The sequence below is a fragment of the Aspergillus sydowii genome, assembly GCF_001890705.1.
Source record: "Aspergillus sydowii CBS 593.65 unplaced genomic scaffold ASPSYscaffold_4, whole genome shotgun sequence".
NCBI classification, from domain to species: Eukaryota; Fungi; Ascomycota; class Eurotiomycetes; order Eurotiales; family Aspergillaceae; genus Aspergillus; species Aspergillus sydowii.
In genome coordinates, this window is record NW_024467862.1 from 1,452,580 (window position 1) to 1,475,733 (window position 23,154).

General features: G+C 50.9%; 11 protein-coding genes across 11 annotated transcripts; 5 read left to right on the top strand and 6 right to left on the bottom strand.

The window, feature by feature from the left end:
• Positions 1-59: 59 nt before the first annotated feature.
• On the bottom strand, positions 60-3,190 carry ASPSYDRAFT_78154 (putative chromatin assembly factor 1 subunit B). The gene is made up of 6 exons (XM_040850938.1): positions 2,731-3,190; positions 2,656-2,671; positions 2,475-2,577; positions 2,184-2,420; positions 1,072-2,119; positions 60-1,021 (listed from the first exon to the last, which is right to left on the bottom strand). Exons 1-6 carry the CDS (start codon positions 2,832-2,834, stop codon positions 427-429), a joined length of 2,103 nt encoding a protein of 700 aa, XP_040703641.1. The 5' UTR covers positions 2,835-3,190; the 3' UTR covers positions 60-426.
• A 792-nt stretch (positions 3,191-3,982) lies between these two features.
• Positions 3,983-4,429, top strand: ASPSYDRAFT_88735 (uncharacterized protein; the record flags this gene model as incomplete). Its single annotated transcript, XM_040852052.1, has 1 exon — positions 3,983-4,429. The coding sequence occupies one exon, from the start codon at positions 3,983-3,985 to the stop codon at positions 4,427-4,429; it is 447 nt and encodes a 148-aa protein (XP_040703642.1).
• Positions 4,430-6,173: 1,744 nt separating this feature from the next.
• Positions 6,174-6,794, bottom strand: ASPSYDRAFT_30669 (uncharacterized protein; the record flags this gene model as incomplete). The annotated part of the gene is made up of 1 exon (XM_040844799.1): positions 6,174-6,794. The coding sequence occupies one exon, from the start codon at positions 6,792-6,794 to the stop codon at positions 6,174-6,176; it is 621 nt and encodes a 206-aa protein (XP_040703643.1).
• A 148-nt stretch (positions 6,795-6,942) lies between these two features.
• png1 (peptide-N4-(N-acetyl-beta-glucosaminyl)asparagine amidase) lies at positions 6,943-8,660 on the top strand. Its single transcript, XM_040852288.1, has 3 exons — positions 6,943-7,595; positions 7,663-8,063; positions 8,119-8,660. Exons 1-3 carry the CDS (start codon positions 7,090-7,092, stop codon positions 8,526-8,528), a joined length of 1,317 nt encoding a protein of 438 aa, XP_040703644.1. The 5' UTR covers positions 6,943-7,089; the 3' UTR covers positions 8,529-8,660.
• A 2,259-nt stretch (positions 8,661-10,919) lies between these two features.
• Positions 10,920-12,156, bottom strand: ASPSYDRAFT_901560 (uncharacterized protein). Its single transcript, XM_040852291.1, has 2 exons — positions 11,991-12,156; positions 10,920-11,917 (listed from the first exon to the last, which is right to left on the bottom strand). Exons 1-2 carry the CDS (start codon positions 12,045-12,047, stop codon positions 11,270-11,272), a joined length of 705 nt encoding a protein of 234 aa, XP_040703645.1. The 5' UTR covers positions 12,048-12,156; the 3' UTR covers positions 10,920-11,269.
• A 715-nt stretch (positions 12,157-12,871) lies between these two features.
• On the bottom strand, positions 12,872-13,873 carry ASPSYDRAFT_150415 (uncharacterized protein; the record flags this gene model as incomplete). The annotated part of the gene is made up of 3 exons (XM_040841998.1): positions 12,872-13,325; positions 13,376-13,727; positions 13,813-13,873. 3 exons carry the CDS (start codon positions 13,871-13,873, stop codon positions 12,872-12,874), a joined length of 867 nt encoding a protein of 288 aa, XP_040703646.1.
• Positions 13,874-14,600: 727 nt separating this feature from the next.
• On the bottom strand, positions 14,601-16,303 carry ASPSYDRAFT_149438 (glycoside hydrolase family 71 protein; the record flags this gene model as incomplete). Its single annotated transcript, XM_040841908.1, has 4 exons — positions 14,601-15,249; positions 15,299-15,524; positions 15,571-16,099; positions 16,166-16,303. The coding sequence occupies 4 exons, from the start codon at positions 16,301-16,303 to the stop codon at positions 14,601-14,603; spliced, it is 1,542 nt and encodes a 513-aa protein (XP_040703647.1).
• Positions 16,304-17,324: 1,021 nt separating this feature from the next.
• On the top strand, positions 17,325-18,113 carry ASPSYDRAFT_44226 (uncharacterized protein). The gene has a single exon (XM_040846814.1). It carries the CDS (start codon positions 17,376-17,378, stop codon positions 17,673-17,675), a length of 300 nt encoding a protein of 99 aa, XP_040703648.1. The 5' UTR covers positions 17,325-17,375; the 3' UTR covers positions 17,676-18,113.
• A 153-nt stretch (positions 18,114-18,266) lies between these two features.
• ASPSYDRAFT_44227 (protein MEMO1) lies at positions 18,267-20,027 on the bottom strand. Its single transcript, XM_040846815.1, has 3 exons — positions 19,621-20,027; positions 19,495-19,563; positions 18,267-19,437 (listed from the first exon to the last, which is right to left on the bottom strand). The coding sequence occupies exons 1-3, from the start codon at positions 19,773-19,775 to the stop codon at positions 18,558-18,560; spliced, it is 1,104 nt and encodes a 367-aa protein (XP_040703649.1). The 5' UTR covers positions 19,776-20,027; the 3' UTR covers positions 18,267-18,557.
• A 506-nt stretch (positions 20,028-20,533) lies between these two features.
• On the top strand, positions 20,534-21,150 carry ASPSYDRAFT_88740 (uncharacterized protein; the record flags this gene model as incomplete). The annotated part of the gene is made up of 2 exons (XM_040852053.1): positions 20,534-20,693; positions 20,750-21,150. The coding sequence occupies 2 exons, from the start codon at positions 20,534-20,536 to the stop codon at positions 21,148-21,150; spliced, it is 561 nt and encodes a 186-aa protein (XP_040703650.1).
• Positions 21,151-22,054: 904 nt separating this feature from the next.
• ASPSYDRAFT_30676 (LSM domain-containing protein) lies at positions 22,055-22,497 on the top strand (the record flags this gene model as incomplete). Its single annotated transcript, XM_040844802.1, has 2 exons — positions 22,055-22,165; positions 22,279-22,497. 2 exons carry the CDS (start codon positions 22,055-22,057, stop codon positions 22,495-22,497), a joined length of 330 nt encoding a protein of 109 aa, XP_040703651.1.
• Between the last annotated feature and the right edge of the window lie 657 nt (positions 22,498-23,154).

Genomic DNA, 23,154 nt, shown 5'->3' on the forward strand with positions numbered 1-23,154 from the left:
CTTCTGGAATCACCAGTGACGGCAGACACTGAGCAGGTTCTATAGACCATAATTTAGTAGATCAGTAACCCATGATATTGACGGACTACGCCAGAGAACTGTAAAAGAGTAAACATCAAGGCGTAACCTCGAGGTACGATAATGTATACTATATATGGATGATCAAGACCTAAGCAAACTACAAGCGCCTACATGAGATCGAGATCGTGGATGCTCCGGCACCTAAGTAGCCTCTCCCAAAAGGACAGCCAGCGAAGATAAAACGGATTTCGATATGAAACAAGGTATCAAAAGATTGGATTGACGCCGCCGAAAACAAAAGGAGCCACATGATTCATCAAGATATCATCGACAGGACACATGGATGGATAGAAGTGATGCAAGATTACTATGGAGAAAATGTAAATAGATGAACCCTCCAACTAACTAGCCCCCGACATCCGTATTAGGAGGCCCTTCATTTGATGCCGGGTCTGTCCCTGTTGAAATCAACGTCGGTGCTACTCGTCGCTTCTTTGGCGGCTGCGTTTGCTCAGCTGAGTTATTGTCCTGGCTTTCCTCCTTTTCGGACTCGCTTCGCTTTCCTAGGACCGTGCTGCTGGCATTGCTGGCCTCGCCCTGGGACGCTGTTGACAGCGGTGTCTCAGGCGGTGTCGTGAGGGGAAGAGTTGCCGGGGGCTGCGCGGAATGCGTCGCGGTTACGAGCGGCACTGAGCCAAGAGTCGGGGTTGGGTTGTTGACAACGGTATCCGCTTGCTGCGAGGCGCGCTGCGTGGTGACAGATGATACTGAATTTGAGCGCGCGGGGCTTGCGGGTGGCGGTGGAACCGCGTGTGCAGGGGCCGCCTTCGTCGGGTCCGTCGGGGTATGTAAAGCTGACGTTGTTTGTGCAGAGGTACCAGTCGTTTGTGGTGCGGTTATTTGCGCAGTGTACGGTTGGCCCAATTCACCTGGGGCAAAAGAGAGAGTAGAGCAGAAACCATCAGATGAGCTCATGATCAAAGTCAACCCATCATTCGACCTGGCCATTGTTAGTCGGGCATCTTCTAAGAGTGACTCAATAATACTCACCAGGTTAGATCCGTAAATGTAGCAAAATGCAAATTGCTCACCACGCACAGCGGTGCCTGCTGCTGCGTGTCGTACACCAAAACAGCGTCTTGTGTAGCTACCGCATAGATGACCCGATAAGGTAAAGAAAATACAGGAGGTGGGAGCTGATTCGCCGCCGTTTTGGAGTCGTCACCAGTGCCAGACTTCAGTGCCGACTCCTTGGTAGAGCTATCGCTCGGACCACCCGCCCCCGCATCATTGGTAGCAGAACCATCTTCCCCGGTTGAAGTATCCAGGGTGATATGCTTGGATGGTTCTGGGTTCTCCCGTAGGGTGTAAAAAACGGGAGAGCATTTCACAGCAACTGAGGGCTTTTTGTGGCCCGGCAGGTGCGAAATCGGTGGTTTGTTGAATCCCGCCCGCGTATATATGTAAACTGTGTTGGTGATCTCGTCCACCGTCTTCCCAGAATCTGTTGGGGAAACATGCGACGTCTTATACTGGCCTGCAGGGGTAAAAAGTAGACTCCCGTCGGGCGTGAAAGTAAGTCGCCGGAAGAAAGAAGTAAATGTTTCGTTGGCGTAGATGTTGGCGTTCCTGACACCAAGCCCGCTCAGACCCGGAGACGTCACTTCCAGAGGCTTGACTGCGGGGAGAGGTAGAGATGGGGCTGGCGAAGCGGAGCGGCGGATGTTTGGTGAGGAGCTGAAGGAGGACCTCCTGCTGTGCGACACTGGAGGGGGGTCCATGGGCAGGTGCGAGGTCATCGGTGTTCCTGGGGTCGAAGGAGCTGGTGAAGCAACGGCGACGGAATTACTAGTCGCAGGTTGAGATCGGATAGAAAGGTCTGGAGGAGCAGGGCTGCCGCGCGATATGCGCCGTGCCGGTAAATCCATTTTGAGAAACTTCCCATGTGAGGTGAGCGTGAACTGGCCGTCCTTCGTCTTCAGGCTGTAAATGTGAACAGATCGATCGGATGATTGCGTCGCGACAAATTCGTTAAGCGGATCCCAGGCTACTCCTTGAACATAATGCGAGTGCTCAGCAATCTGCCGCACCATTTGGCCTGGTTGTCACATTCAGAATCAGTAGCTGCTCTTGCACTTCCCATAGAAACAATCCTAGCCTACCAGTCTGTGCATTGTAAATCCGAGCAATATTGTCCATGCTCCCTGTGATGATAAAGACGCCATCGGGAGACCAGGCAAGGTCGTAGATCTCCGCACCCGAAGACCGACACATATGCTTCACACGCCATGTTTCCTTGTCGTCCGACCGATCTTCTCCCAGCCCCGGCTGTGTTTGCAATTCCGAAGGTACCCAAAGAAGTACATTGCCGTCGTCCCCAGCCGACGCCAACATTTCACCTACACGATATTAGAGTGAGATAGCAAGGGATGTGTTTGCTCCAAATATCGTACCCTTCGGGCTGAATCGGACCACATTGACAGCTTGTGTATGTTTCACCAATGTGCTCAAATAGGTCACCTTTCGTTCCTGACCAACTGAATCTACCTTCCACAGCTACATTTTTGCAAGTCAGAATCATCGAGGCGGCAAAGGGATCATCGGGTGGGTGGAGGGGAAAGCAGGCAAACGCACGCGAACATTGTTATCACTGAAGCCGAAAAAATTAGCTAAAGGCACAGCCGGGTTGGGAGAAGTCAGAGAACCTACTTTCCAGCTGTGGCCAGACGACCCTTGCCATTGGGATCAAAATGGACTGAATATATTGGGGCGTTGTCGTTGTGCCACGCGATGAGCAGCGGAGTCGCTTTCATGATGAGGACGGGGCCCCCGGACGACGGTGGGCTGATGAAGATGGGTCAAACAATGCAGGGTGGTAGGAGGAGCCTGAAAATAAATAGCCAGATAATAAGCGTATGTTGTGCGTGTGTTGTGCGTGCTATGGAGGGGGTGAGGGGGTGGTTGGAGGTCGGCCCAGATGGTTGTCGGAGCTCGGAGGTAAGTCGAGGTTGAGGTCGAGGTTTAAGGTTGTGGTTGCGGTCGTCGTCGCCCAGGCTACGGGCGCGGCGAGATGCGGAGGATGAGGGCTCGCGCAAAGGGTTCACCGAGACAGGACAATATAAGGAAGAGCGACGAGGTGTGGGAGAGGTGAAAGCAGCCAGGCCTCCAGTGGTGATGTCGATACAAGGTCAAAGGCTCAGCTCGTGTCTTTTGGCGTCGTGGTTGGAACGCGCGCGGCCAATTCGCCAATCAGAAGCTCCGCCGCTCACCCAATACAATCATCCCGATTCTAAGCACAACTTAACATCGGGTTGCCTCGACTGCTCGGAGCAGCTCATATTTCTGAGCTGTCATTGTGAGATGTATCTCATTGCCTCTATGTTCTTGACTATTGGCCGGGGTTGGTTCTATAAGGATCCGTCTTGACGGTGTAGCGGTGCAGCACGAGCCGAAAATATATACAATGGTACACCACACTAGGTATGTATGCAGTTGAAGATGATTATACGCCTATTTCCATACTCATGAGTGGTTGATTGTTTCTCTTCATCCACAGAAAAATATACCACAACAAGAAACAACCCAGCAAGCCATCTGACTATTTGGTTCCGATCGACTCCAGTATACAATCATCCGGTCGTCACACCACCTCAGTTGACTGGTGGCGCTATTCAAACTTCTATTTTCTGGAAATCGAAAAACGTGTTAACAGGATTGATGATAGTCATGTTTCAATGGCTGGGGGCTTCACCCTCACGCGCACTTGATTTAATACGGACGTAGTTATAGTCCTAAGTAAACTTGAGAGATTAGACATGGCTGCTCGATCACCAAGCAAAAAGCTATAACAAGAGTAGCATTGCTCCACAAAGGAACACAACAATCAGAGCGACGCTGCGAGCAAGACATATTGCAACAATATTTGCAGGATAGACCAGGCCAGCTGGCAGTGACTTAGCCCATGAATTCCACTTCCCGCAGACACCTACATCAAACAAGTCTGAATAGACTCGATACCCGAATCCGAGAGCATCCTGGTGCAAACAGGAAACTGCGAAAGCAGAACTACGAGCAGAACTACGAGCAGAACTACGAGCAGAACTACGAGCAGAACTACGAGCAGAACTACGGGCAGAACTACGGGCAGAACTACGGAGTGAAGGGCATAATTCCTATCCTGTTCCCGCACAGAAACAGAAGCAGGTCCTCTGAGCAGGTTACCGACGTGCAGCAGTCGAGTTGGACTGTTCCAGACCACGGGGGAAACGCGGAGATTTTGAGGGTTCAAGAATCAAGATCGATCGAACCCGGGTTCCGGAGCCCAGTACATTCCCTGTGGCTGAGACAGGGATCCGTCTGTACAGGCTCGTTCCTCGATACAACCTGGACTTTGGGTTGGGACGAGTGACAGCATCGGACATTCCTTGATGCAATTCGAAGGTTCGAATACAAAAAGAATGAAGCCAATTCCAGGCAAGCTTGCCGAGAGAGTTCAGATGTCAAATGGTGCGACATCTCTGGAATTTGGATCATGGGTGTTTGGCGAGTCGAGGCAGCTTCAGATATCGACCTCGGCAGCTTGAAGTGCCAATCAGCTTGACCCGGTCGGGTCGAGACCCAGAGGTAAAACACCGGTTGATTCGCGTGGTTTACAGCGTCCATGAGAGTGTTGGACTTCCAACCAAGTCGGCATTATTATCCTCCCTGATGGAAAGTGAAGTCACCAGTTCTCCAGCCACGCATTCGTCTTGGAAGAACTGGCGGATAACGATGGATCGGTCTGGCCCTGCGCAAAGACCAACCAGACACAGGGATGAAACCTTGAACGAAAGAAGGGAAGAACACGAACCTGAAGGGTCCATTCGGAGTCCCGTGACACAGAGCTGATCGTCCGCAAGGGGACTAGCGCAGTGGAACACACAGCCAGCTCTAGCCAGATCTTGTTCAGTGCCAAGACGGACGCTTGCGCGTCTCCGCCACATCATTCCACTGCAGCCACTGCGAGGGACTCGCTGCTGCTTTGCGAGGTATGTGAGACCGCCCGCCCGACATCATCTTGAAGTCATCCAGGGTTCGCTCAGAACCTGCCTGGCTCTTCGAACCCAGTGGCGATCCTGTCACCCTGTGCCTCGGAACTGCAAGCTCAGTGCAGAGCGTTAATGCAAATTATACATGCATTCTTCATGAGGAAAAAAATTCTGACCTGGACCAGTGGAGATGCGGATTTATGGGTTCAAGGATTGCAGGTGCCGCGTGTCCTCCTGAGGCCACACCAAAATTCTGCCCAGCGGGCATGCAGATTTTGGGACCAAGAGCCAAATGAAGCGTGAGGATCACTGAGGAAGAAGGCTGAAGCCATTCTTGTAGGAAACCCGATTCAAGGTTCGATCGCCATGATCATCCTCATCTACCACATGACAACAGCCTTCCTCGTTGTTATTGAAGTCTATTCAGCATATTTCACCAGCTGCTCAGGTGTCTGTAGAGGCAATCACTCCGAATTCTCTCGCAATCGCGCAACTATCCACTGCAATACTACGTAAATATTAGGAGCCATGAGTCTGCCGGTAGTGACTCCGAACAGCCCTCTTCGTGGATACCTCAACCGCTTCGACCGGGATTCGTCATCCGGAGGCAGGAAGAAAAACTAGTACCCACTGACAGCCAGTTTATTACCGAGATGGGAGATTTTCGCAGTTTTCCGCGACATATCTCCGACTGAACCGACGGCCGAACCATATCCCCGTTGTACTGAACCAGACTTTGGAGAAATCTCACTGGAGACGAGAAACTGACTGGCTGAGAGACAGTGAATCGGTAAATCGGTGACACTTGACATTTCCCTGTTGATCGGGGAGCCGCGTAATTCTATGTGAGTGTACGGCTCAGAGATGACTCTTCATCCGCGGAGGAAAGGACGTGCCCAGACACGCATCCGGTGGGAAATGACGATGATCACCCGTATTCCTAGGGCTGGGAATCTTGCGTCGCTCTGAGAAATCCGAATTGTAGCAGCATGCAGTGCAAACCGGATAAAAGCTCATTAGTGCATCACTTCGTACATCAGCTTGTGGAGGAAGCTTTCGTACGCTGTGCAAGAAATTACTTGAGGGGTTGCGACAAAGTGTTCGAGCGTTCAATATGACGGGGTCTTATTCGCATAGCGGGTGGAGACGCAACGACAGCACTGAGAAAATCTCCGTAGAGCGACGACCCTGAGCCGCAAGTGAAGCGCTGTCCACGACGCAGCGTGCACGTCCTTGGCTTGAGCAGGTCCAGACAGTACAGTACGTACTGCGCAGGTAACAGCGCCAGAGAGCGCCAAGCAATCGCGACGAATCCTCAGAATCATAGCTCAGGCACGCTGGGACAGGAAATGACAATGTAGCTCTCGATAATCGCAGCGCCATGAGCCGGACAGCAGAAGGGATCTTGGCCAGGAGCGTAAACCCGTTCGGGGCGGCACACACGCGGCTTGTGTTGGTGGCGGGGCGCTGATTGGGGGAGGAGCCCCAGGCTGACGACGCTTCGTTGAATTGCTGGCGTGGATGCTGCTGCAATCTCGCGCCTGCCAGGCCTCTCTTTTCCTGCTGCCCCGGCTCTTCTCCTTTGCTCTGCGCTCTTTTGACGACCTTTCCCGGCCTCAACTCTCGTCTCGAGACGTCTGCTTTTTCGTTTCGTCTTTGTCTGTCGAGAAATCGCGATCCTGTCGAGTGCAGCGCCGACCGCAGCATCTGTGTTATTTTTGGCAGATCGGTCGCTAGCGGTAACATTGCGGCCCAGTTACGGTACGGGAACGCTGATTAATGCCAAGCACAGCCCAGTGACCGCCTGGCTGGGCTGTGTGTGACTATCCTCAACTCTCTCAAGTCTCGCTCTGTCCCTGATTATTATTCCATCAACGCTCGACCATTCTCGCCCTCTCCCGGTCCCTTAATCGGCCTTGTCGATTTGCGTCGCTCATTAATCCAAGTCAGACAACGGACGACTGTCAGACCACTCGATTCCAACTCATCCTGGAGATTCAAAGCGCTCGAGCCAGCCGCTGGTCTCCCTGACCCCTTCACCATGGCCGATGGCAGGCATCACCATGGCCGACGGGCGCCAACCACCGATGCTTTCGATGCTGCCCAACTCACCAACGCCTTCGAACAACTGATGCGCCACAAGAGATTCGACCGTCTTGTAGAGAAGAATCGGTCTCGTTCTCGCACGCAATCCCCGTCGCCATCGCCCTTTCGGTCGCAGCCTCATCCCTCGCAAGCACCACCAACACCAACACCACCACCACAATCGCAACCCGCATCGCCATCACTACGGAACCTTCCCGTCGTTCCTCATCCCCCGCAAGATCAAAATGGATTAAAATTTCGAAATCTCCTGCACGTTCTGTCCGTGACGCCAACAAAGTACGAAAACCCTGGTCTCCTCGACGAAGCTCTCGCCATGATTCCCCTCGACAAGCTGTATTCGGAAGCGGACGAGGAGAGTCAAATAATCCAGGCGCAAGCACGAAGCCTCAGGAGGAAGCCCGAATGGGGTTACCAGGACTGCGTCATTAGGGCATTATTAAGGTATGTCGACCCCCTTTGTTTCCACCCATTAAACCTGCCTGTGATTAACCGTATTTTCCGTATTTAGATGGTTCAAGCGTTCTTTCTTCCAATGGGTCAACAATCCTCCTTGCTCGCGTTGCACGTTGCCGACGATTGCACGCGGGAGAGCCCCTCCCACGCCGGACGAGGCCGCCCGTGGCGCTACTCGAGTCGAACTATACCAATGTGCAGACCAAAACTGTCAGGCCTACGAGCGATTCCCGCGCTACTCCGACGTATGGCAATTGCTACAAACTAGGCGAGGCCGTGTCGGAGAGTGGGCAAACTGCTTCAGCATGTTCTGCCGAGCACTTGGTGGGCGTGTACGCTGGGTGTGGAATTCAGAGGATTACGTGTGGACAGAGGTCTATTCCGAGCACCAGCGACGCTGGATTCATGTAGACGCATGTGAGGAGACGTGGGATCAGCCTCGCCTCTATGCTGAAGGTTTGTCTCGCGCTACCAATGCCCTTTTCTGATTGATGTGCTAATCTTGTTATAGGATGGGGTCGCAAAATGTCCTACTGTGTTGCATTTTCCATTGACGGCGCCACGGATGTCACCCGCCGATATGTTCGAAGCCCTGCTAAACACGGAGCACCACGAGCACGCGTCCCCGAAGAGGTGCTTGTGTGGGTTATTCAGGAAATCCGAAAAATGCGTCGTGAAGGTCGATCGAAGGAGGAGCAGCGACGATTGTTCAAGGAGGATGAGCGCGAAGAACGGGAACTACGCATGTACACTGTCTGCTCCCTGGCCGCTGAATTGAACAACCTGGCACTCAACCCTTCGACCACCCGATCGGACGACGTGAAGAGGCCACAGCAGACAGTCGACACGCCGGCGGCTTGGGCCAACAGCCGTCAACGATCAGGTCACTCCGGCCCAGATGGATCACAGGGCGACCGATAATGCGACTGGAAGCACGAGAATCTTCAATCACCCACCTATCGCGGTCGGAACACCTCAGAGCCGAGCCAGGTAGTAAAGTCTGCCCAGCCAGCCTTTCACCGCTTCGCCTACTGAAGGCACTGTCCGGCCGATTAAAACACGAAAAATCTGGCTAAGGCGTGCGATGTGTATACCACTCGATGATAACGCTTATGGCTGGGCCTCAGCTCATCATCGAATTTTTGTACCATCGAACCCACAAAGCTCTGCACTTGTTATTGGGGGATGCCAATTTTGTTCGAATTCGCAGATGAACACTATAACAGGGAGCATCCGTTCCCAGCTATGACCCGAGTCATTCTCTGCATCAACGCGGTTGACCCGAGGTTTTCAGCGTGGACACTCGCCACAACGCATAACTCAAAAACTCATATTTTTACGGTCTCTCTACCATTTCCTTACTGTGATGATACCTCATTCTCATTTCTCATTGGTTCCATTCAGTCTTTGAAATCATTTCTTTTTTTTTTTTTTATTTTCTTCTATTTCTCTATTCTCACCACTTCAAACTCATGGTTACATGGCATACGACATTTACTTGCAACATGCACAATATAATCGGTCATCTTCTCATGGTTGGGTTTCGGCATGGGATAGGGGCGCACAGCGATATATTCTGGTTTTTACACTTTATAATCCGTGGTGGCTCATCATCATTCCTTCATCTTCAATTTCCATTTTGTCTTTGTTGTATCTGCACTATACCTGGAAGCCATTTTGAATTTCAGGCGTCGCGGTCCATAGTCAAGAAAATACGTCGTGGACAAGAATACATACAGTTGATACAGACATGAAAATTGGAGTATTGGACCTGCCCACAACAAGTAACTGTTACCCTTTGTGGGGCAGACCCTGAGTGCCAGCGTGCCCGCCGCTGATTCAGGTTTAATTGCGATGGGCGATCCTGCGCCAAACTGTCTCACCTCGACCCTCAGGCGGATTCAGGCACCCTCATTCTTCAGTGTCGTCTCCTCAAGCGAAGGCTAACTTTGGGTTGGCTCATGGCTGCCATGTCCGCTCAGCGTCGAAGGACATCAGCAGCAAGCTCTGAATATTCACCCAATGCTCAATGCTCGAATGAAACGCTGTCACTGAATTGACTTCGCCCACCTTCCCCGCGTTCCCACCAGTCACAACTCGTCCTGATTGGCGCGCCGTTTCTCCTATAAATAGGTAGTCGTAAACAACCACACAGCCTCTTTAGGGTTAGTCCGATTTAGTCTGGTCCAGCCTTCCAAGGCTGTCCTGGTTTTCTGTTCGAACTCGTTCAATCACGCTTCAGAGTTCACTCAGACTTCAGCTTGTCGGGTGGTGCACGGATCAAGACCATCCGAGACCCCGAGCCCGGGTCCCGGGATCGACAGGGCTACGCACGCGTCCTCCAGTCTGGCCTGGCATTACGAATACGGGGTTGCAGGTTTTTTTGGATCAGGGGTCGTGGACGTGGGCATGGACGTGGACTGAACGACTACTGGACCTGGGTCTGGTACAGGAGTGGTGGTGACTGGAAAGTGGAAACTGGAGACTGCAATTAGATTTCCATTTTTTCCATCCAGCTGACTTGATAAGTTTGTCTTTTTTGGGAGTGATTGGCTGAGACAATTGGATTTAGTTATTAGAATGTTTGTTGATCTTTTTTGAATCTTGGAAATCTTGGAATAATGAGCATCACATCTATCTCGGGTTACTTACGTAGTCTTAAGACCCTTTTCCGTTGATTTCCATTTAGTACTACCGTTACTAGCTGGGACCGGGACCGTTGCAACTTGCAAGACAAAACAGATAACTCAGGTACCCGTGTCTCAGTGTCTCAGTTCCCCGTGGTGGACTGACGTGGACACTGGACAATGACACTGACACCGAGACAGACACTGGCTGTGAACAGCGGCTCGTGTCTTCAAGTCTCAATTCTTTCAACAGTCAAAACGCGACCCCACCTGGTATTCCTCGGGCTGTCCTTTCCCTCGGACTATATGAGAAAACACCGAAAGGGTACGTACTAGGCACCTAAAGTAGGGTTTGCCGGCTAGGGTAAGACAAGAACTATCCAAGTCCCAGCGATTGTCTTAGATGGCCGCGAGCACTATTAAGTAGGTGTGGAATCTATTGCCGAATTTAACACTGATAATGTTCGTGGTAAACCCGTAGGGTGTTCTTGGCCGGCTTTCATGAGGTTGGTTGGTTAGTAGCCAGGGTGGCTCATGTTAATGGCTTGTGAATTTATGGCGGGCGTACCTTCCGATTTTCAGGGTAGTCTTGTCTGTAGTGGTCTACTACTGTCAACAAACCGGCAGGAAAGAGAGAAGAGGATTCTTCGTTTACTATCAAATTTCTAACCGTTGCTTTATCCTCAAAACCTGGCTCTTGTTGACATTGCCTTGATGTCCTGTTACCGACGGAGTACAGCAGCAGAACAATATAAGCACTATTATCAGCATTTATTCTTTCTTTCCTCTTTCTGAGTACGGTTGATTCCATCTCCATAGAAATAATGTTTTCCTCGTCAAGTATCTTGCATTTGTGAGATAGACAGCGTTCATTACTATCTATAATCCGATCCGCGACCTCTTCAGCCAGAAATCCTGCTACTGTATACAGGACCCAGTTTCTTGACCTTGTGGTTTGAACTTGAGTTGGGGCCGAACACCAATTAACGTAGTCGAAGGTCCCAAACTCTGACTTCTCAGTGGCAGATTGTTTTCTCAAGGGCCCGTAGTTATACCCGCTATTCTCCTCCAGATCGGTCTCCTCGCTCGCTGGGCCTGGCGAGTCCAAATCTCCCATAGCCCTATCCGGGCTGTCCGCCGACAAGCTCTACTCATCGTGGTCCGAGTCGACCCCTCCAAGACCGAAATCTTCCCTTCCTCTGTGGTGCTAAAACCATATCGAGCTGCCATTCGCTGGGCTGTTTCATCATTGTCCCTGTGGTAGAGATCCCAAAGATCTCTCAAGCGCTGCATATCCGCTTCCGGGATTCCATCTGTCCTGGCACATCCCATGATGTCAAATGCTCTTTTAAGAACCCCCAGTGGTGCGCCACCCCAGCGTGCGGGCTCTTTGACTACCTCCTTTTCTTGGCCCTTTCTCCTGGAAACAATCCTTGTATATAACGCCCCCCGTTTGAAGTATTGTGCCGCTGTGGACACTCTCCATAAGGACCCATCCTTGCTCCGGCAAGCCCGATCACGCAGCTCAAAGAAAATAAAGAAATCAAGATCTTGAGGATAGAAAATCAGTCTGGGGTCTGACTGGTCGTCGTATCTGATATGGCATGATGCGCATAACGCAACTCCATTCATCGCCGACATGGGGTCAAAGTTAATGAGATCTTTCTGGCTCAGGATCTGAATCTGTATAATGAAAAGATATCATTAGTTATATCCTTACTAGCATACGGCTCTCTCCATCTTGTATAATACGTACTGATCGATCCTCCTCCGCTATTATATGCGCGCAGTTGTCGGCCTCTAAATAACACATAAAACATGTATCATCTGCTGCATTTTTATGGCCTTTTGAACTGGCCGAGGAAAGGACACAGATGCGGGTAAGGAGGACCTGGTAGATGCCGTAAATGAGGTCGCCTTCTTTTTGTGGCTTTTTCGCGGGCTTGCGCGGTTACTGCTACCTGCACTTCGAGCCATGACAATCAGCGATATATTTCGATATAGATTTTCAAAGGTCGCTTAATGCAGTGGAATGAAGCAGGTCTTAGCAGGTGAGAAATATGTCGCCAAAGTGAGCGAAAAATCGATTCTAACAGTGCCTGCATGCTGGTGTTGGGGAAGGAGCGACCTGGAGCTGGCGCTGCAATTAAAAGGCAAGGACTGTGTAGGACGGATCAGTCCACCACCGGCAGAGAAAATTTTCAGCATAGTTTTCAGAAAACTTAGTCAACTCCCAAGCCTTAGTCAATAACTTGCTCATTTAACGGAGGTAACCACCTTGCCTATAGCAACTCCGCGGGGGTAGATGATAGATCAAAGACAATTGACTATGCGGGAGCTCGCCGATGACATCCATAGATCCGCGATCTTTTCAGCCAGCATATCTAATATTGTATAGAGAGCCGCAGAGAGTCCAAGGATGACTTAAGCTATACGTCCGTTTACTATGGCGAGATTCGAAATCTGCTTTATGCATAGAGATTTGCTTGTTGTTAGAGTTAAGCTTGTCAGTGAGGCTACCCTAGGTATCTTTCACCTAAATCGATTGCTTCGCTTGGGGTATAAAGGACATTATGTTTCGCTCCCAACCAACTAAGCCGTCAAAAATTCCTTGATATCGATCTATACTACGTCTCCCTAAGCAGCCTGCACCACGCAATCAATTCCCCTCTTCTTTAAGTCCAAACCAATGTTGCGAATCTCGTTAACATAGTACGGCTGCCTCGGTAAATTCAGCTGCCACTTCTGTCGTAGATGCAAGTTACGTAGCGGTTCCAGAAATACAGGGAGTTTCTCAACGGGCTCGCTGAACCAGCTACCGCTTAAATGTAAGGTGAATGACTGCAGACTCTTCATGCGGCTGACGACGCAACAGGTCTCGATCCATTGTTGGCGTCCTGCGGAGAAGTATACCGACTTGACAGGGTCTTTGCTTGGTAGCCAGTGGCCGGGGAAGGCCCAACTGAGCTCGACAGCACGGATGGAGTCCCAGAGGTCCGTGGGGATTGTGGGACGCAGATAAGAGAGCGACCAGGTGCTGCTGAACTCGAACGTGTTGAGCGTGTATAGGAGATGGATCGATTCCGAGTAGCTAGGTGGGTTAGTTTTGTCATCGGTATAGAAAGCTGGTTAGCGGCTTACATCTGCTTGCATGCCAACGGGAGGGCAAGAAGGCTGCTGCTCAAGATACGCAGCTGTGACTCCTTGCAACTAGACGAAGGTAGCCCGCCGCGACAGATATCGCAGGCCTGCGAGGTCAGGCAGACAACATGGGCCATCCGTCTATCATCCCGCTGGACAATATGGATGCGCATGCCGCCGAGGACTTGTTCCCAGATCATGACCCGCAGTTCTGGGGAGAGCTTCGCGAGCAGCGAGCTCTGCAGCTGGACGTCCCAGCACAGCCTTGTCTCGGACTGTCTCGTTTGTGACTGGCCTCGACTGGAGAGCGCACTCTGTCTCCGGGGGCGGGGGAGGGCCGCAGGTTTATTGTCTTGGGTGGTTTGATTAGTATGTCGTGTCCGACCTCCTTGCTAATGTGGCTCGAGACAACGAAGCGAAAGGAAACAGGGACAGACTTTGGTACCGATAGGCCAGTACATCCTCCCAGGAGAATACGCCTTGTTTTATTCGCGCCATAGTTGTACCGCGGTGGGGTTCAGTTCGGTGGAAGGAGTGTTGATAACGTGAACGGGATGGATCGCATTAACAGTTCATTTTGAAGTCGCGATCGAGTCGAGCAGAAGATAAGAGCAGGTATCTTCGTGAGCCGAGCTCAGGCCGATGTTTGGGAAGACAAGAAGTCGCAATCACGCAAGACGCACGAGTTGGGGAAGTTGTGGCTGTGAAGGGAACTGGGAGGGGATGCGTGACGTGCAGGGGTGCTTGAGCGCAGAATCAGGAGATGCGACAGGAGAGGGAGACGCAACTAATAAAGCGGCCATGGTGAGAAAAACAAAGTAGATCAGAAGAGTCGGTGAGGTGTATTGAGCTGGCCGGGGTAGCGGTTGTCTTTTAAAGCTGGGGATAGATAAGATAGCTGTCCTTCACCCAGTCATTCTCCCCGTATCGGGTGCTAGTGCTCTCTGGGGAGAGAGATTGATTGATTCATGATTGAATGATTGCTCTCTTACTGCCATAGATAGCCGGCCGAAACCGGAGACAGGGGGCCGTCCCGGGCCGTCCCGACTACAATAGAGGTCTGTGTACAAAGACGGAAAGTAGATATGTGAGATCGTTTTATATGTACATTTTTTTTACAGCAGGTAGACAATTTAGCAAAGTTATTGTACGCGAGTGAGTACATGACGGGATCCCAAAACGAACGACAACCAGTGGCTACTAGAGGCGCAGTACTTAGGCAGCCTCACCAGTATGCCCGAGAAGTTGGCGTAGGAGTACTGGAAGGAGTATGAGTAGGACCAGCCGAAGAACCATTTCCTCCCAAAGTACCCAAAGTATTAGTCGGGCAAGGAGCCTTCAATCCCTGCGACAGCAATGCAAGCCCAGTCGAGTCCAGCTGGTCAACAGTCGACTCAGGCGGCACAACCCCAACGTACGCATTGAAGTTGTAGATGCCGCAAATACACTCGTCCACAATTTCCTTCAAACTAGTGTCAGACGAAACCGTCTCGCCATCGCGGACAATCGAGAAAGTCTGCTTCCCGACACCCATCTTCGCAGCAAAGGCGCTCGCTCCGGCCTCTGCCTCGAAGCTCTCCTTGTTGTCCCCGGATGTGACCTGGATGGTAGCAGGCGACCTAAGCAGCGAGACTACAAAGACTTCATCCTGCATAATATCGTATCCATCGGGTCGGCCGCGGAAGAAGTTCCCTGTCGAGTTGTCGGGGCTTCCACCCATCGTGGTGTCGGTCGAATCGCACTCGACGTCCCTGGGCGTGGGCCGGTACCAGTATATCAGCTTCTCGTCTTGGATGTACTCGTCTGGCGATATCTCGCCAGCTTTGTAGGCGGCGATGAAAGGGCGGGACATCTCCAGCCAGCCACCATGCGGCCTGAAGCAGTCAATATCAAAATCCTAACAGTCGGTGCTAGGAAACTCACATATCCATTACCCACTTCGAAGCCCCATCATCAGTGTGAGGCGATGACAGAGGCCCGATGTAATGCGACTCGCCATAGTCGTTCCAAGTGATGATCTCCACGAACCGGGGACCGAGCTCCAGTATCTCTCTCCAGCGATTGTACCAGAGCAGGTCGCCAGGGAATACCCAGTTCTTGCTGTACGCCACCTCGCCTCCGAAGTGTGTATAGAACCAGCCAGATGCAGCTATCCTTGTTAGCCTGGCGCATTAAAATACCGAGGACGGACTTACGCGCAAAGTAGGGTTTATTTCCCAGGGCATCAAGATACGCCTGGTCCCCATCCGCAACAGTCACATTGGCCCCCTCCTTCGGTGCCTTGTTGTTGCCATCATTATCCCACGCCATCCAGTTCAGAGCACTGTCCACATCATCAAATTCTCCTTCGCCGGGATGGTAATTCGGCGCCCAGAAGACGTCCGTGCCAGCACTAGACTTGATCTGGGCTACGTCGATGCCATCCCCGGCAAACGAGGAGACGAATACCTTGTTATCGACCTTCAGCTGTGCCGGCTTATCCGCATACTCTGCGATCTTGGACCCGACGGCGACTGCCTGGTCAGTGCTGTACCAGTTGAAGTCGAACGAGATGAAGACCTTCATATCGTTTTTTGCAGCGGACTCGTAGGCATAGCCCAGCTGGGTGTCGGTGGACGAGTCAAGCCCGATATTCAGGGCGAATGCGTCAATTCCGAGGTCTTTTGCTTGCTTCATGTCGGCGTCATAGTCGGCGGCGCTTTGGCGGTTACCTGAGATGCCGATCTTGTTGCCTGTTAACTTCGCTCTTGTTTGTCTAGGTGGGCTCAAAGGCTTCTCTGCTAGACTTACCATGAAATGGCAGAAGACGAGTCTATCGGAGTTGGTTTCATTGGCGCGCCGGACGTTATTGTGAGTCTTCGGCGTCTTGAGTTGTGGGAATGCTGCAGCACTCGCCGCTAGGGCTAGAATGAGGGTCTTCAGATGCATCACCTAGAGCTGTCAGCTACCTCGTTCAACAACAGATTCAAGCGTATACCGACTATACCGCAGTTAAGCAACTTCAAGAGAACAAGGAGAATTTGGCCAGCAGCAAGGGAGTCCGAATTCGCGAGCAACAAGGTGAGATAAATACAACGAGNCTCTTGGATAAACTAGCCCCCAAGCCATGAAACCGTCAGAAGGAAAAGGGACAGGGACAGGGACAGTGAATAACCTAACAAATCAGGAAATAGGCATCTAATTACCTTCTCTGAGTAGCATCGGCTTTACTACCTTTGCCTATACCATTATCAATCCCAAACCACGACTTCCTTTTCCCTTTTATACCATCATTCCTGAGCCCCTCCCATACCACCCCAGCAGCCAGAGTCATTATCTCATAACGTCCTAACCGCCATCACAAGATCCTCATTACCCCATTAAGCCAACCAGAAGAGGTGGTGGCCGAAATCCTCGTCCCGTCACACACCCTCGGCTTGACAACCCAGGCTCCCAAGACGCCCTCAGAACCTGAAGGCTGTCGATCAATCCCAGATCTAAGAAGACTTGCCGCATCTTGTAAGCACTGTGTCGAAGATTCCCGTCAAGAAACGCTTTCATATGCGATCAGCAGCGCTCATTAGCGAGTAAAAACAGCGAATAAAAACAGCGATTTGATTACACGGAAGGATCCTGATAGATCTGCGTTTTAGGATGGGCGGGGGGAAGGAAAGTTAGCCCCTGGCGTTTCTGGCGTTTCTGACGCTTTTGATGGTTGGCCAATGCCTCAATAGACAGGGTTTATTGAAAACTGGCTAGCACTAGAGAGTAGTTAGATGGTGGTGTTGGGGTTGGATTGGTGGGAGGAGTTATTTTGTGTAGTCAACTACTCCGCTCTGCTCCTCTAGAGATTATACGGGTCACTCAATTCTAACGTTAGTAGCAGAACCACTGCTACTTACTGTTGATCTTAGTAAATACACTCTTTTTTTCTCGAGAGGTACGTCTTGAGTTTATCGAAAAACGCAACCTCAAATGACATCCCGGTCATAATCACAATAACCACCCTCCTATCTCAACCATGCATACTCACACAACCAAGAGTCAAGAACCTCCTTCTTCAATTTCATCATCAGCTTACATTCAAAATAGGCCGACTTTCCTGCATCTCGACAGATTCAGTCGCCAAAGGCCACGCGATCCCATCACGAGACTCACCAGAGCCAACATGGCGAGATTCCCAACCGCCTCCTCTCACCACTCACGCTCCGGCATGGCTCATCCTCGTCAACGTCGTTTGAAAGCTGAACAACAGACGCGGCAGACATACGCAGTCCTTGTCTCCACTGCATCTCTTGTCTTGCCTATGGGTGATAAATAAAATAGTCGTTGGAGGACCCATATCTCGGAATCATCAAAATCAATCAACCGCAACAACGCACACAAGAGCCAAGTGACCGGATCTCAAACCCCGACGATGCAGATTCAGATTCAGATTCACCCTCAGATTTAGATGCATTCATGGCGGCTGTTATTGGTTCCCACCACGCGCCGCAGCCACCAGTCAGTGGAGAGTTGTGCCCGGCCGCCGGCGGCACTTTAGCGCTGTGTGACATGACAATGCAATGCCGCACCATTCATATTTCAACGTCGGGTTGAGAATGAGAATGAGATGGAGATGGAGAGCGAGAGGGGAAAGGACGATGGGAATGAGAGTGAGCATTCGTCTACAATGTCCCTACCATGTGATGGGTCGGGAGTAGCCTGGGCTGCAGTCGTGTTTCGAACTTTCATCATTTAGTTACTTTGTTGTAAGCCGCCGTCGTATCCTCAATTTGATTGATTATACTGAATGAAATGGTGACTGGGTTTTCTATAACTTGAACGAATGAGATTCCAGCCGTTTCTGTTTAAGTGGGCTATTTGATGAGCTTGTTGTGTTTCGTTTGGGTAGGAGCATGACGTTTGGGTCTGTGTTTATGCCTTATTCAGGTGGACAGTGTAGGCAAGAAGATAAGCGACACGGTCTTGGATTTATTATTCTTCGTCTGCCTAGACAGAATAAGGGATGGGACTCATTGGACAGAAAGATGTGCACTGGAGTGGAATCACATTGACCGTTACCGTTCAGTTTGATCACCCGAAAAGAAAAAGCATGACTAGTATGCCACCGAGAATCGATTGTTCTAGCAGGATTGCTGCGGTGGCGGTCTACAATTACGAGATACAGTAACTAAAGTAGAGACAATGAACGTGATGACAGTTACACCACGGCGAACGCCGAAACATAGCTCACTGAGCTACTGCGGACGTCGTCCGTAATGTCCTTGCTACGCTCATACCGAACAAAGTGGAACTTCCCCTTCACCCCGTCCTGCGCCCCGGCCGCTTCGATAGCGGCCATTATGACGCCGATGGGGTGCCGGCCGCAGACCGTGTTTCCTGTTTTCTGGAGTATATCTGTGAACTTCGCAGACTTTCCCGTGGCAATTGCTGCCATGGTTGCAATGTCGAATGCGGAGATACTCTCGTGGATCTTGGGCTCTTCTCTCTGTATGCGGTCTCCACGCTTGAGATGATGCCCTACACAGGCGAGCTCAATCTTGTCTTCTATGTCGCTGACACTGTCGTCTGGCTGGGGCAATTCATCAGACGATAACGGCAGCCTTGGTCCCGGTTTAGGAGCTTGCGAGACGTAGTATGTGTAGCGGAAGCTGTCCAGACCCCAGTGGCAAAAGTCTGAGCTGATTACAAAAGCATTGGCTGGGTCTTGTAGATATGGAGCGAGCAAAGCCCCAAAGGCACCCTCTGTTGTTGTAGAGGTGCTCCCTACTAGAATGGGTACTAGTGGGGGGTACTCTGCGGTTGGCTTGTCGGGGTGTTGTAGTTGCAGAAGGCGATGAATATAGGGGAGATGAAGCTCGATACTATGTTCGGTTTCATCGACGGATCGAGACATGACTTCGAACTTGACGGTTGAGCCATCGGGTTTCACAGCTGAGTTTGAGCTGAGTTTGTCGATAAGCTCGGTGTCGAGCGGGAGGGGGTCGTCAGATAGCGGGGTATAGTAGCCGGTCAGTTTTGGGAGAGCAAGGCTCGTGAAATAACGATGATGCGAGGGTCCAAGGACAAATATCCGCTTCCTGAGGAAGAATGATTTTAGCTGTGAAAGGGAGATTATCGGTAGGGGAACCGCTCACGCTTTGGACAAATCCAGAGACCTGTAGGCGTAGGCGGCGCAAGCCCCGGAGTACGCATAACCCGCATGTCTGGATACTCAGGAATCAGTTTATGGGAGTTTCGCATAGGCTCTCGCCAATACATACGGCGCGATGACTATACGTGCCCCAGTCACTGGCAGAGAGCCCAACCCCTCGATGCTGTCAGGTACCTGAGCTAGCCATTGATCGAGCTGGCTCGTGAGGGTACGGCGGTCGCCCGAGTACCAGGACCCAGAATGTGAGGCAGCTCTAGAGCTCATTATGCAAGCGCTCAGTAAATACTAGAAATATATAGCCCAATACTGAGGTTTTGGCGGAAGTCAAGTGGCAGACTGACGGATGTTGCTGAGGGGAGAAGCGGGGAAGGCAAGTGCTGCTGGTCATGGCTCAATGATGAAAGATCCAGCATACCGAAACATCCGTCAACGGAATTCAGTTTGAATTAAGTTGATTATTAATTTATAGAGAAGGCAATCTATGTAAAAATGAAAGTTATTGTAATTTAAAAATACCATGCCGCACCCTACCGATAAAATGCTTAATAGGCTTGAGTAACGGGAACAGTAGATCTTCGGTTCTAGCGCTATATATATCCCCGCACTGCCAGTGTCTCTACTATACAGGCCTCTATTTCACTTAAACGGCAAGAAAACCACCAAAAACAAACTCTTAACAATTATCCAGCTCGAATATAACTGTTTTCCATTCAGCAAAATTTCTGGATTATTTTGCGCTGTATACTGCATGGCTGGGGGCAATTAAACCTGATGGGGAATAGCGCATACTTTGTGTACTGCGACGCCAGCACGCGTGGATTCTTCACGCGCATCCCAACCTCAAATCCTCAAATTCCTCCCTCCAACCTCCACTCAAAGAACAACTTAAACTCTCACAACCGGTCCTCCTGCGTCCTTCTCAAAATACCTACTTATCCTGCTCCAATTGCCTCTAGACACAATTAAATCCCCGAGCAAAAATCTTAACCCGCTCAACTCGCCTTAATCCGTTTAGATTTACCATGCCTCTCAAGCGCAAGGCCTCGTTCCCAAGCATTGCATCTCCGCAATCTGCTCAGGGCTACATCAGTCTGCCATCCATGGATGACAGCCCCAGACATCTTCACTGTCGCACAAGGAAGCGCGTGAGAAATGACCGCCCTGATGACCAAACCGTATATCGTGAGATAACCACCGAAGCTCAATGTTTTCAAGCAGCATGCTGACTTAGGAAACAGAAAACACGCTCCAATTGCTGTTCAGAGCGCAGCAGCAGGTCCAGCAGGTTCCTACCCGACCGGCAAGCCAAGATGAAGACATGGAACCAGACACCCCAACCCCTGCCGTCGACTGCCGTCAACAGACATTACTTCAATTCTTTCGTCCCGCCCAAACTTCTCGCCAGCCCTGTCCTTCCACGCCCATAAGTCAATTCTCGAGCGAAGTCTTGCAAGGTGGGAACGTCTTCCCGCAAGGTCACGGCTTTTGCGGCGCCTCACCTCTCACTTCGAATGACGGCGACGCGATGACACCTGCTCCTCAATCCGTTGACCGAGACATGGACATCGATATGGATACGGGGAGTAACGAGTCAAGTCCCGCTCCCTGGCAGTGGACAGGGCCCGTTGGATGGATGTGATGTGCCTGCGAGCCGGTTTGCTCGATGTTATACCTGCCTTATACCCTGGTTCCACGAATGCGGAACCTATGCTTTGCTATCTTCTTCTCTTGCTTGTTTTGAGCGTTATGTTTGATCCGGGCGTCGGTGATTGCTGGCGATCATTAGCGGTGCTGCGACCCCTCCTATATAAGCATTTTGCTTGTTCTGAAGCCCTTCCTCGGCGAATTATGCTGCTGAGCGAGTGTCTCACATTATGACACAGGCAATGTATATATTAGTGTATTGAGTTCCTAACGGGTTAACCCCGTTCCCATGATGTGCCCGTACAGCTTATCACAATATAATGGGGCAGATAATTATAGCAACAATTTGTACTTGACCAGCTTCGTAAACTCAAGGTCAATACTCTGGGGATTAGAGTTAAACTAAGGCTCCGGCTTAAAATTGATTGATACACAGCCAACACGATAAATTCACAGTCAAGCAATCATAGAAGACGCGGACATCTTCCGATTATATAATGGCGTCATATGCGGGGAGCTCAGCCCAGCTCACGATAGTTACGCCCGATATTTCAGGCATCAATTAGTAAACCGACGGGGGGCAGCATCTCAAAAAGCATTTTAACAAAGAACACAACGCGATCATTGCTCGAACCACCAACACACCAACCCACATCGCACCGGTCCAGCCAAAGCACCAGAACAAAGGTTCATCCAATCCCAGACCCAGGTCTAGCCTTGCTCGAACAATCAACTGACGACTAACCGGGGTATCCAGCAGGTCAACTCACACAGAACAGTCCAGATCACCGGTCTCCCCCGACTGAGGTGTTTTGTACCAATCCTTCCTTGTTCAGCCGAGGGCCAAAAAAAGAAATCTTTCCATACAACGCAGTTCTATTTGTGGAAGGGAAGGCACAATGGATGAAATCCAGGCCGTTCGATATCTGGAATCTCTGATCGGCCAGACATTGCGAGTGCACGCGACAGACTCGCGGATTTTCGTGGGCGTCTTTAAATGTACAGATGCGGTAAGTCTGACGTTGAACTTGCTCACCACTGTCCGATTGCTTTACATCGAGGGGGGAAGCAAGACTTCAAAGCTCACGAGCTCGTTGACTGATTCGTTCTCTCGGCGCGATAGGATCGGAATATCATTCTCGCCAACACTCACGAGTATCGCCATCCAACAACGGCTGCTGTTCGGGATGCAGCCGCAGCCCTGAATACGGCGCCTGGGAGTTTAGAAGAGTCGCGGAAGCTAAAATTAAATATGACGAGTCGATTTATTGGTCTTGTGGTCGTGCCCGGCCAACATATCACGAGCATCGAGTTGGAGGGGATCCAGACCCCGCAATCGTGATGGTGGCGGTGTTCAGCTACAATTTTCGACACGATCTACTTCCGTGGCGAACTCTAATGTCTACGAATATGCTTTTCTCTCTTCTTATTTCCAAGCCGTCTGTTTCTTTGCTTTTTCCCAGCTGCCTGTTCCCAGGGCCGTGTTTCGTTAACAGATGTGGCATGCATTATTCACGTGGGGAATTGGAATAATGACTGTGGTTCAGGGAAACAGCCTGAGGTATGGATTGAGAGCAATCTCTCGCTACCACCCTTTGCAGATGTGGCCCCCGTGCAAGAGGAGGCTCAAGTCTGCCCTGACTGGATATTCAACGGCCCATTGTCCACTTTCGATGAGGCGCCAAGATCTAGATGCGAGGACTGAGACCTGCTGCAACGTGGTGAGTGTGGGAGTGACGAAACAGATAAGGCTGGGTTATCTTGGCGCAGAAACTGGTCCTTGGCAACATCAACCATAGCCCTGATTTTTAATGGACCGAGTTCGGAGATAAACTGGCGGTGTTCCTGCAGTTCAAGGAGGGCACAACTTTTGTGGGTCCGAATGCTCCCTCATTGTTTGATCAGGCTTCACACTGGTTGTTCTCCAGCATCACTACTCGGCGCCGACCCAGGAACTTACCCCAAGCAAAAAAGAAAAACAGTGGAAAGAGAACGGAAG

What these genes read in the sequence shown, in the direction of transcription:
- ASPSYDRAFT_78154 (XM_040850938.1), bottom strand. Translation starts at nt 2,834, where the DNA reads ATGAAAGCGACTCCGCTGCTCATCGCGTGGCACAACGACAACGCCCCA. An exon ending in GATTTACAATGCACAGACTG is followed by an intron (nt 2,120 to 2,183) that starts GTAGGCTAGGAT and finishes TGTGACAACCAG; the next exon opens with GCCAAATGGTGCGGCAGATT. An exon ending in ACATTTACGGATCTAACCTG is followed by an intron (nt 1,022 to 1,071) that starts GTGAGTATTATT and finishes AACAATGGCCAG; the next exon opens with GTCGAATGATGGGTTGACTT.
- png1 (XM_040852288.1), top strand. Translation starts at nt 7,090, where the DNA reads ATGGCCGATGGCAGGCATCACCATGGCCGACGGGCGCCAACCACCGAT. An exon ending in GTCATTAGGGCATTATTAAG is followed by an intron (nt 7,596 to 7,662) that starts GTATGTCGACCC and finishes TTCCGTATTTAG; the next exon opens with ATGGTTCAAGCGTTCTTTCT. An exon ending in GCCTCGCCTCTATGCTGAAG is followed by an intron (nt 8,064 to 8,118) that starts GTTTGTCTCGCG and finishes ATCTTGTTATAG; the next exon opens with GATGGGGTCGCAAAATGTCC.
- ASPSYDRAFT_901560 (XM_040852291.1), bottom strand. Translation starts at nt 12,047, where the DNA reads ATGTGTTATTTAGAGGCCGACAACTGCGCGCATATAATAGCGGAGGAG. An exon ending in TAGCGGAGGAGGATCGATCA is followed by an intron (nt 11,918 to 11,990) that starts GTACGTATTATA and finishes TTCATTATACAG; the next exon opens with ATTCAGATCCTGAGCCAGAA.
- ASPSYDRAFT_44226 (XM_040846814.1), top strand. Translation starts at nt 17,376, where the DNA reads ATGCATACTCACACAACCAAGAGTCAAGAACCTCCTTCTTCAATTTCA.
- ASPSYDRAFT_44227 (XM_040846815.1), bottom strand. Translation starts at nt 19,775, where the DNA reads ATGAGCTCTAGAGCTGCCTCACATTCTGGGTCCTGGTACTCGGGCGAC. An exon ending in GCACGTATAGTCATCGCGCC is followed by an intron (nt 19,564 to 19,620) that starts GTATGTATTGGC and finishes CTGAGTATCCAG; the next exon opens with ACATGCGGGTTATGCGTACT. An exon ending in TCTCTGGATTTGTCCAAAGC is followed by an intron (nt 19,438 to 19,494) that starts GTGAGCGGTTCC and finishes ATTCTTCCTCAG; the next exon opens with GAAGCGGATATTTGTCCTTG.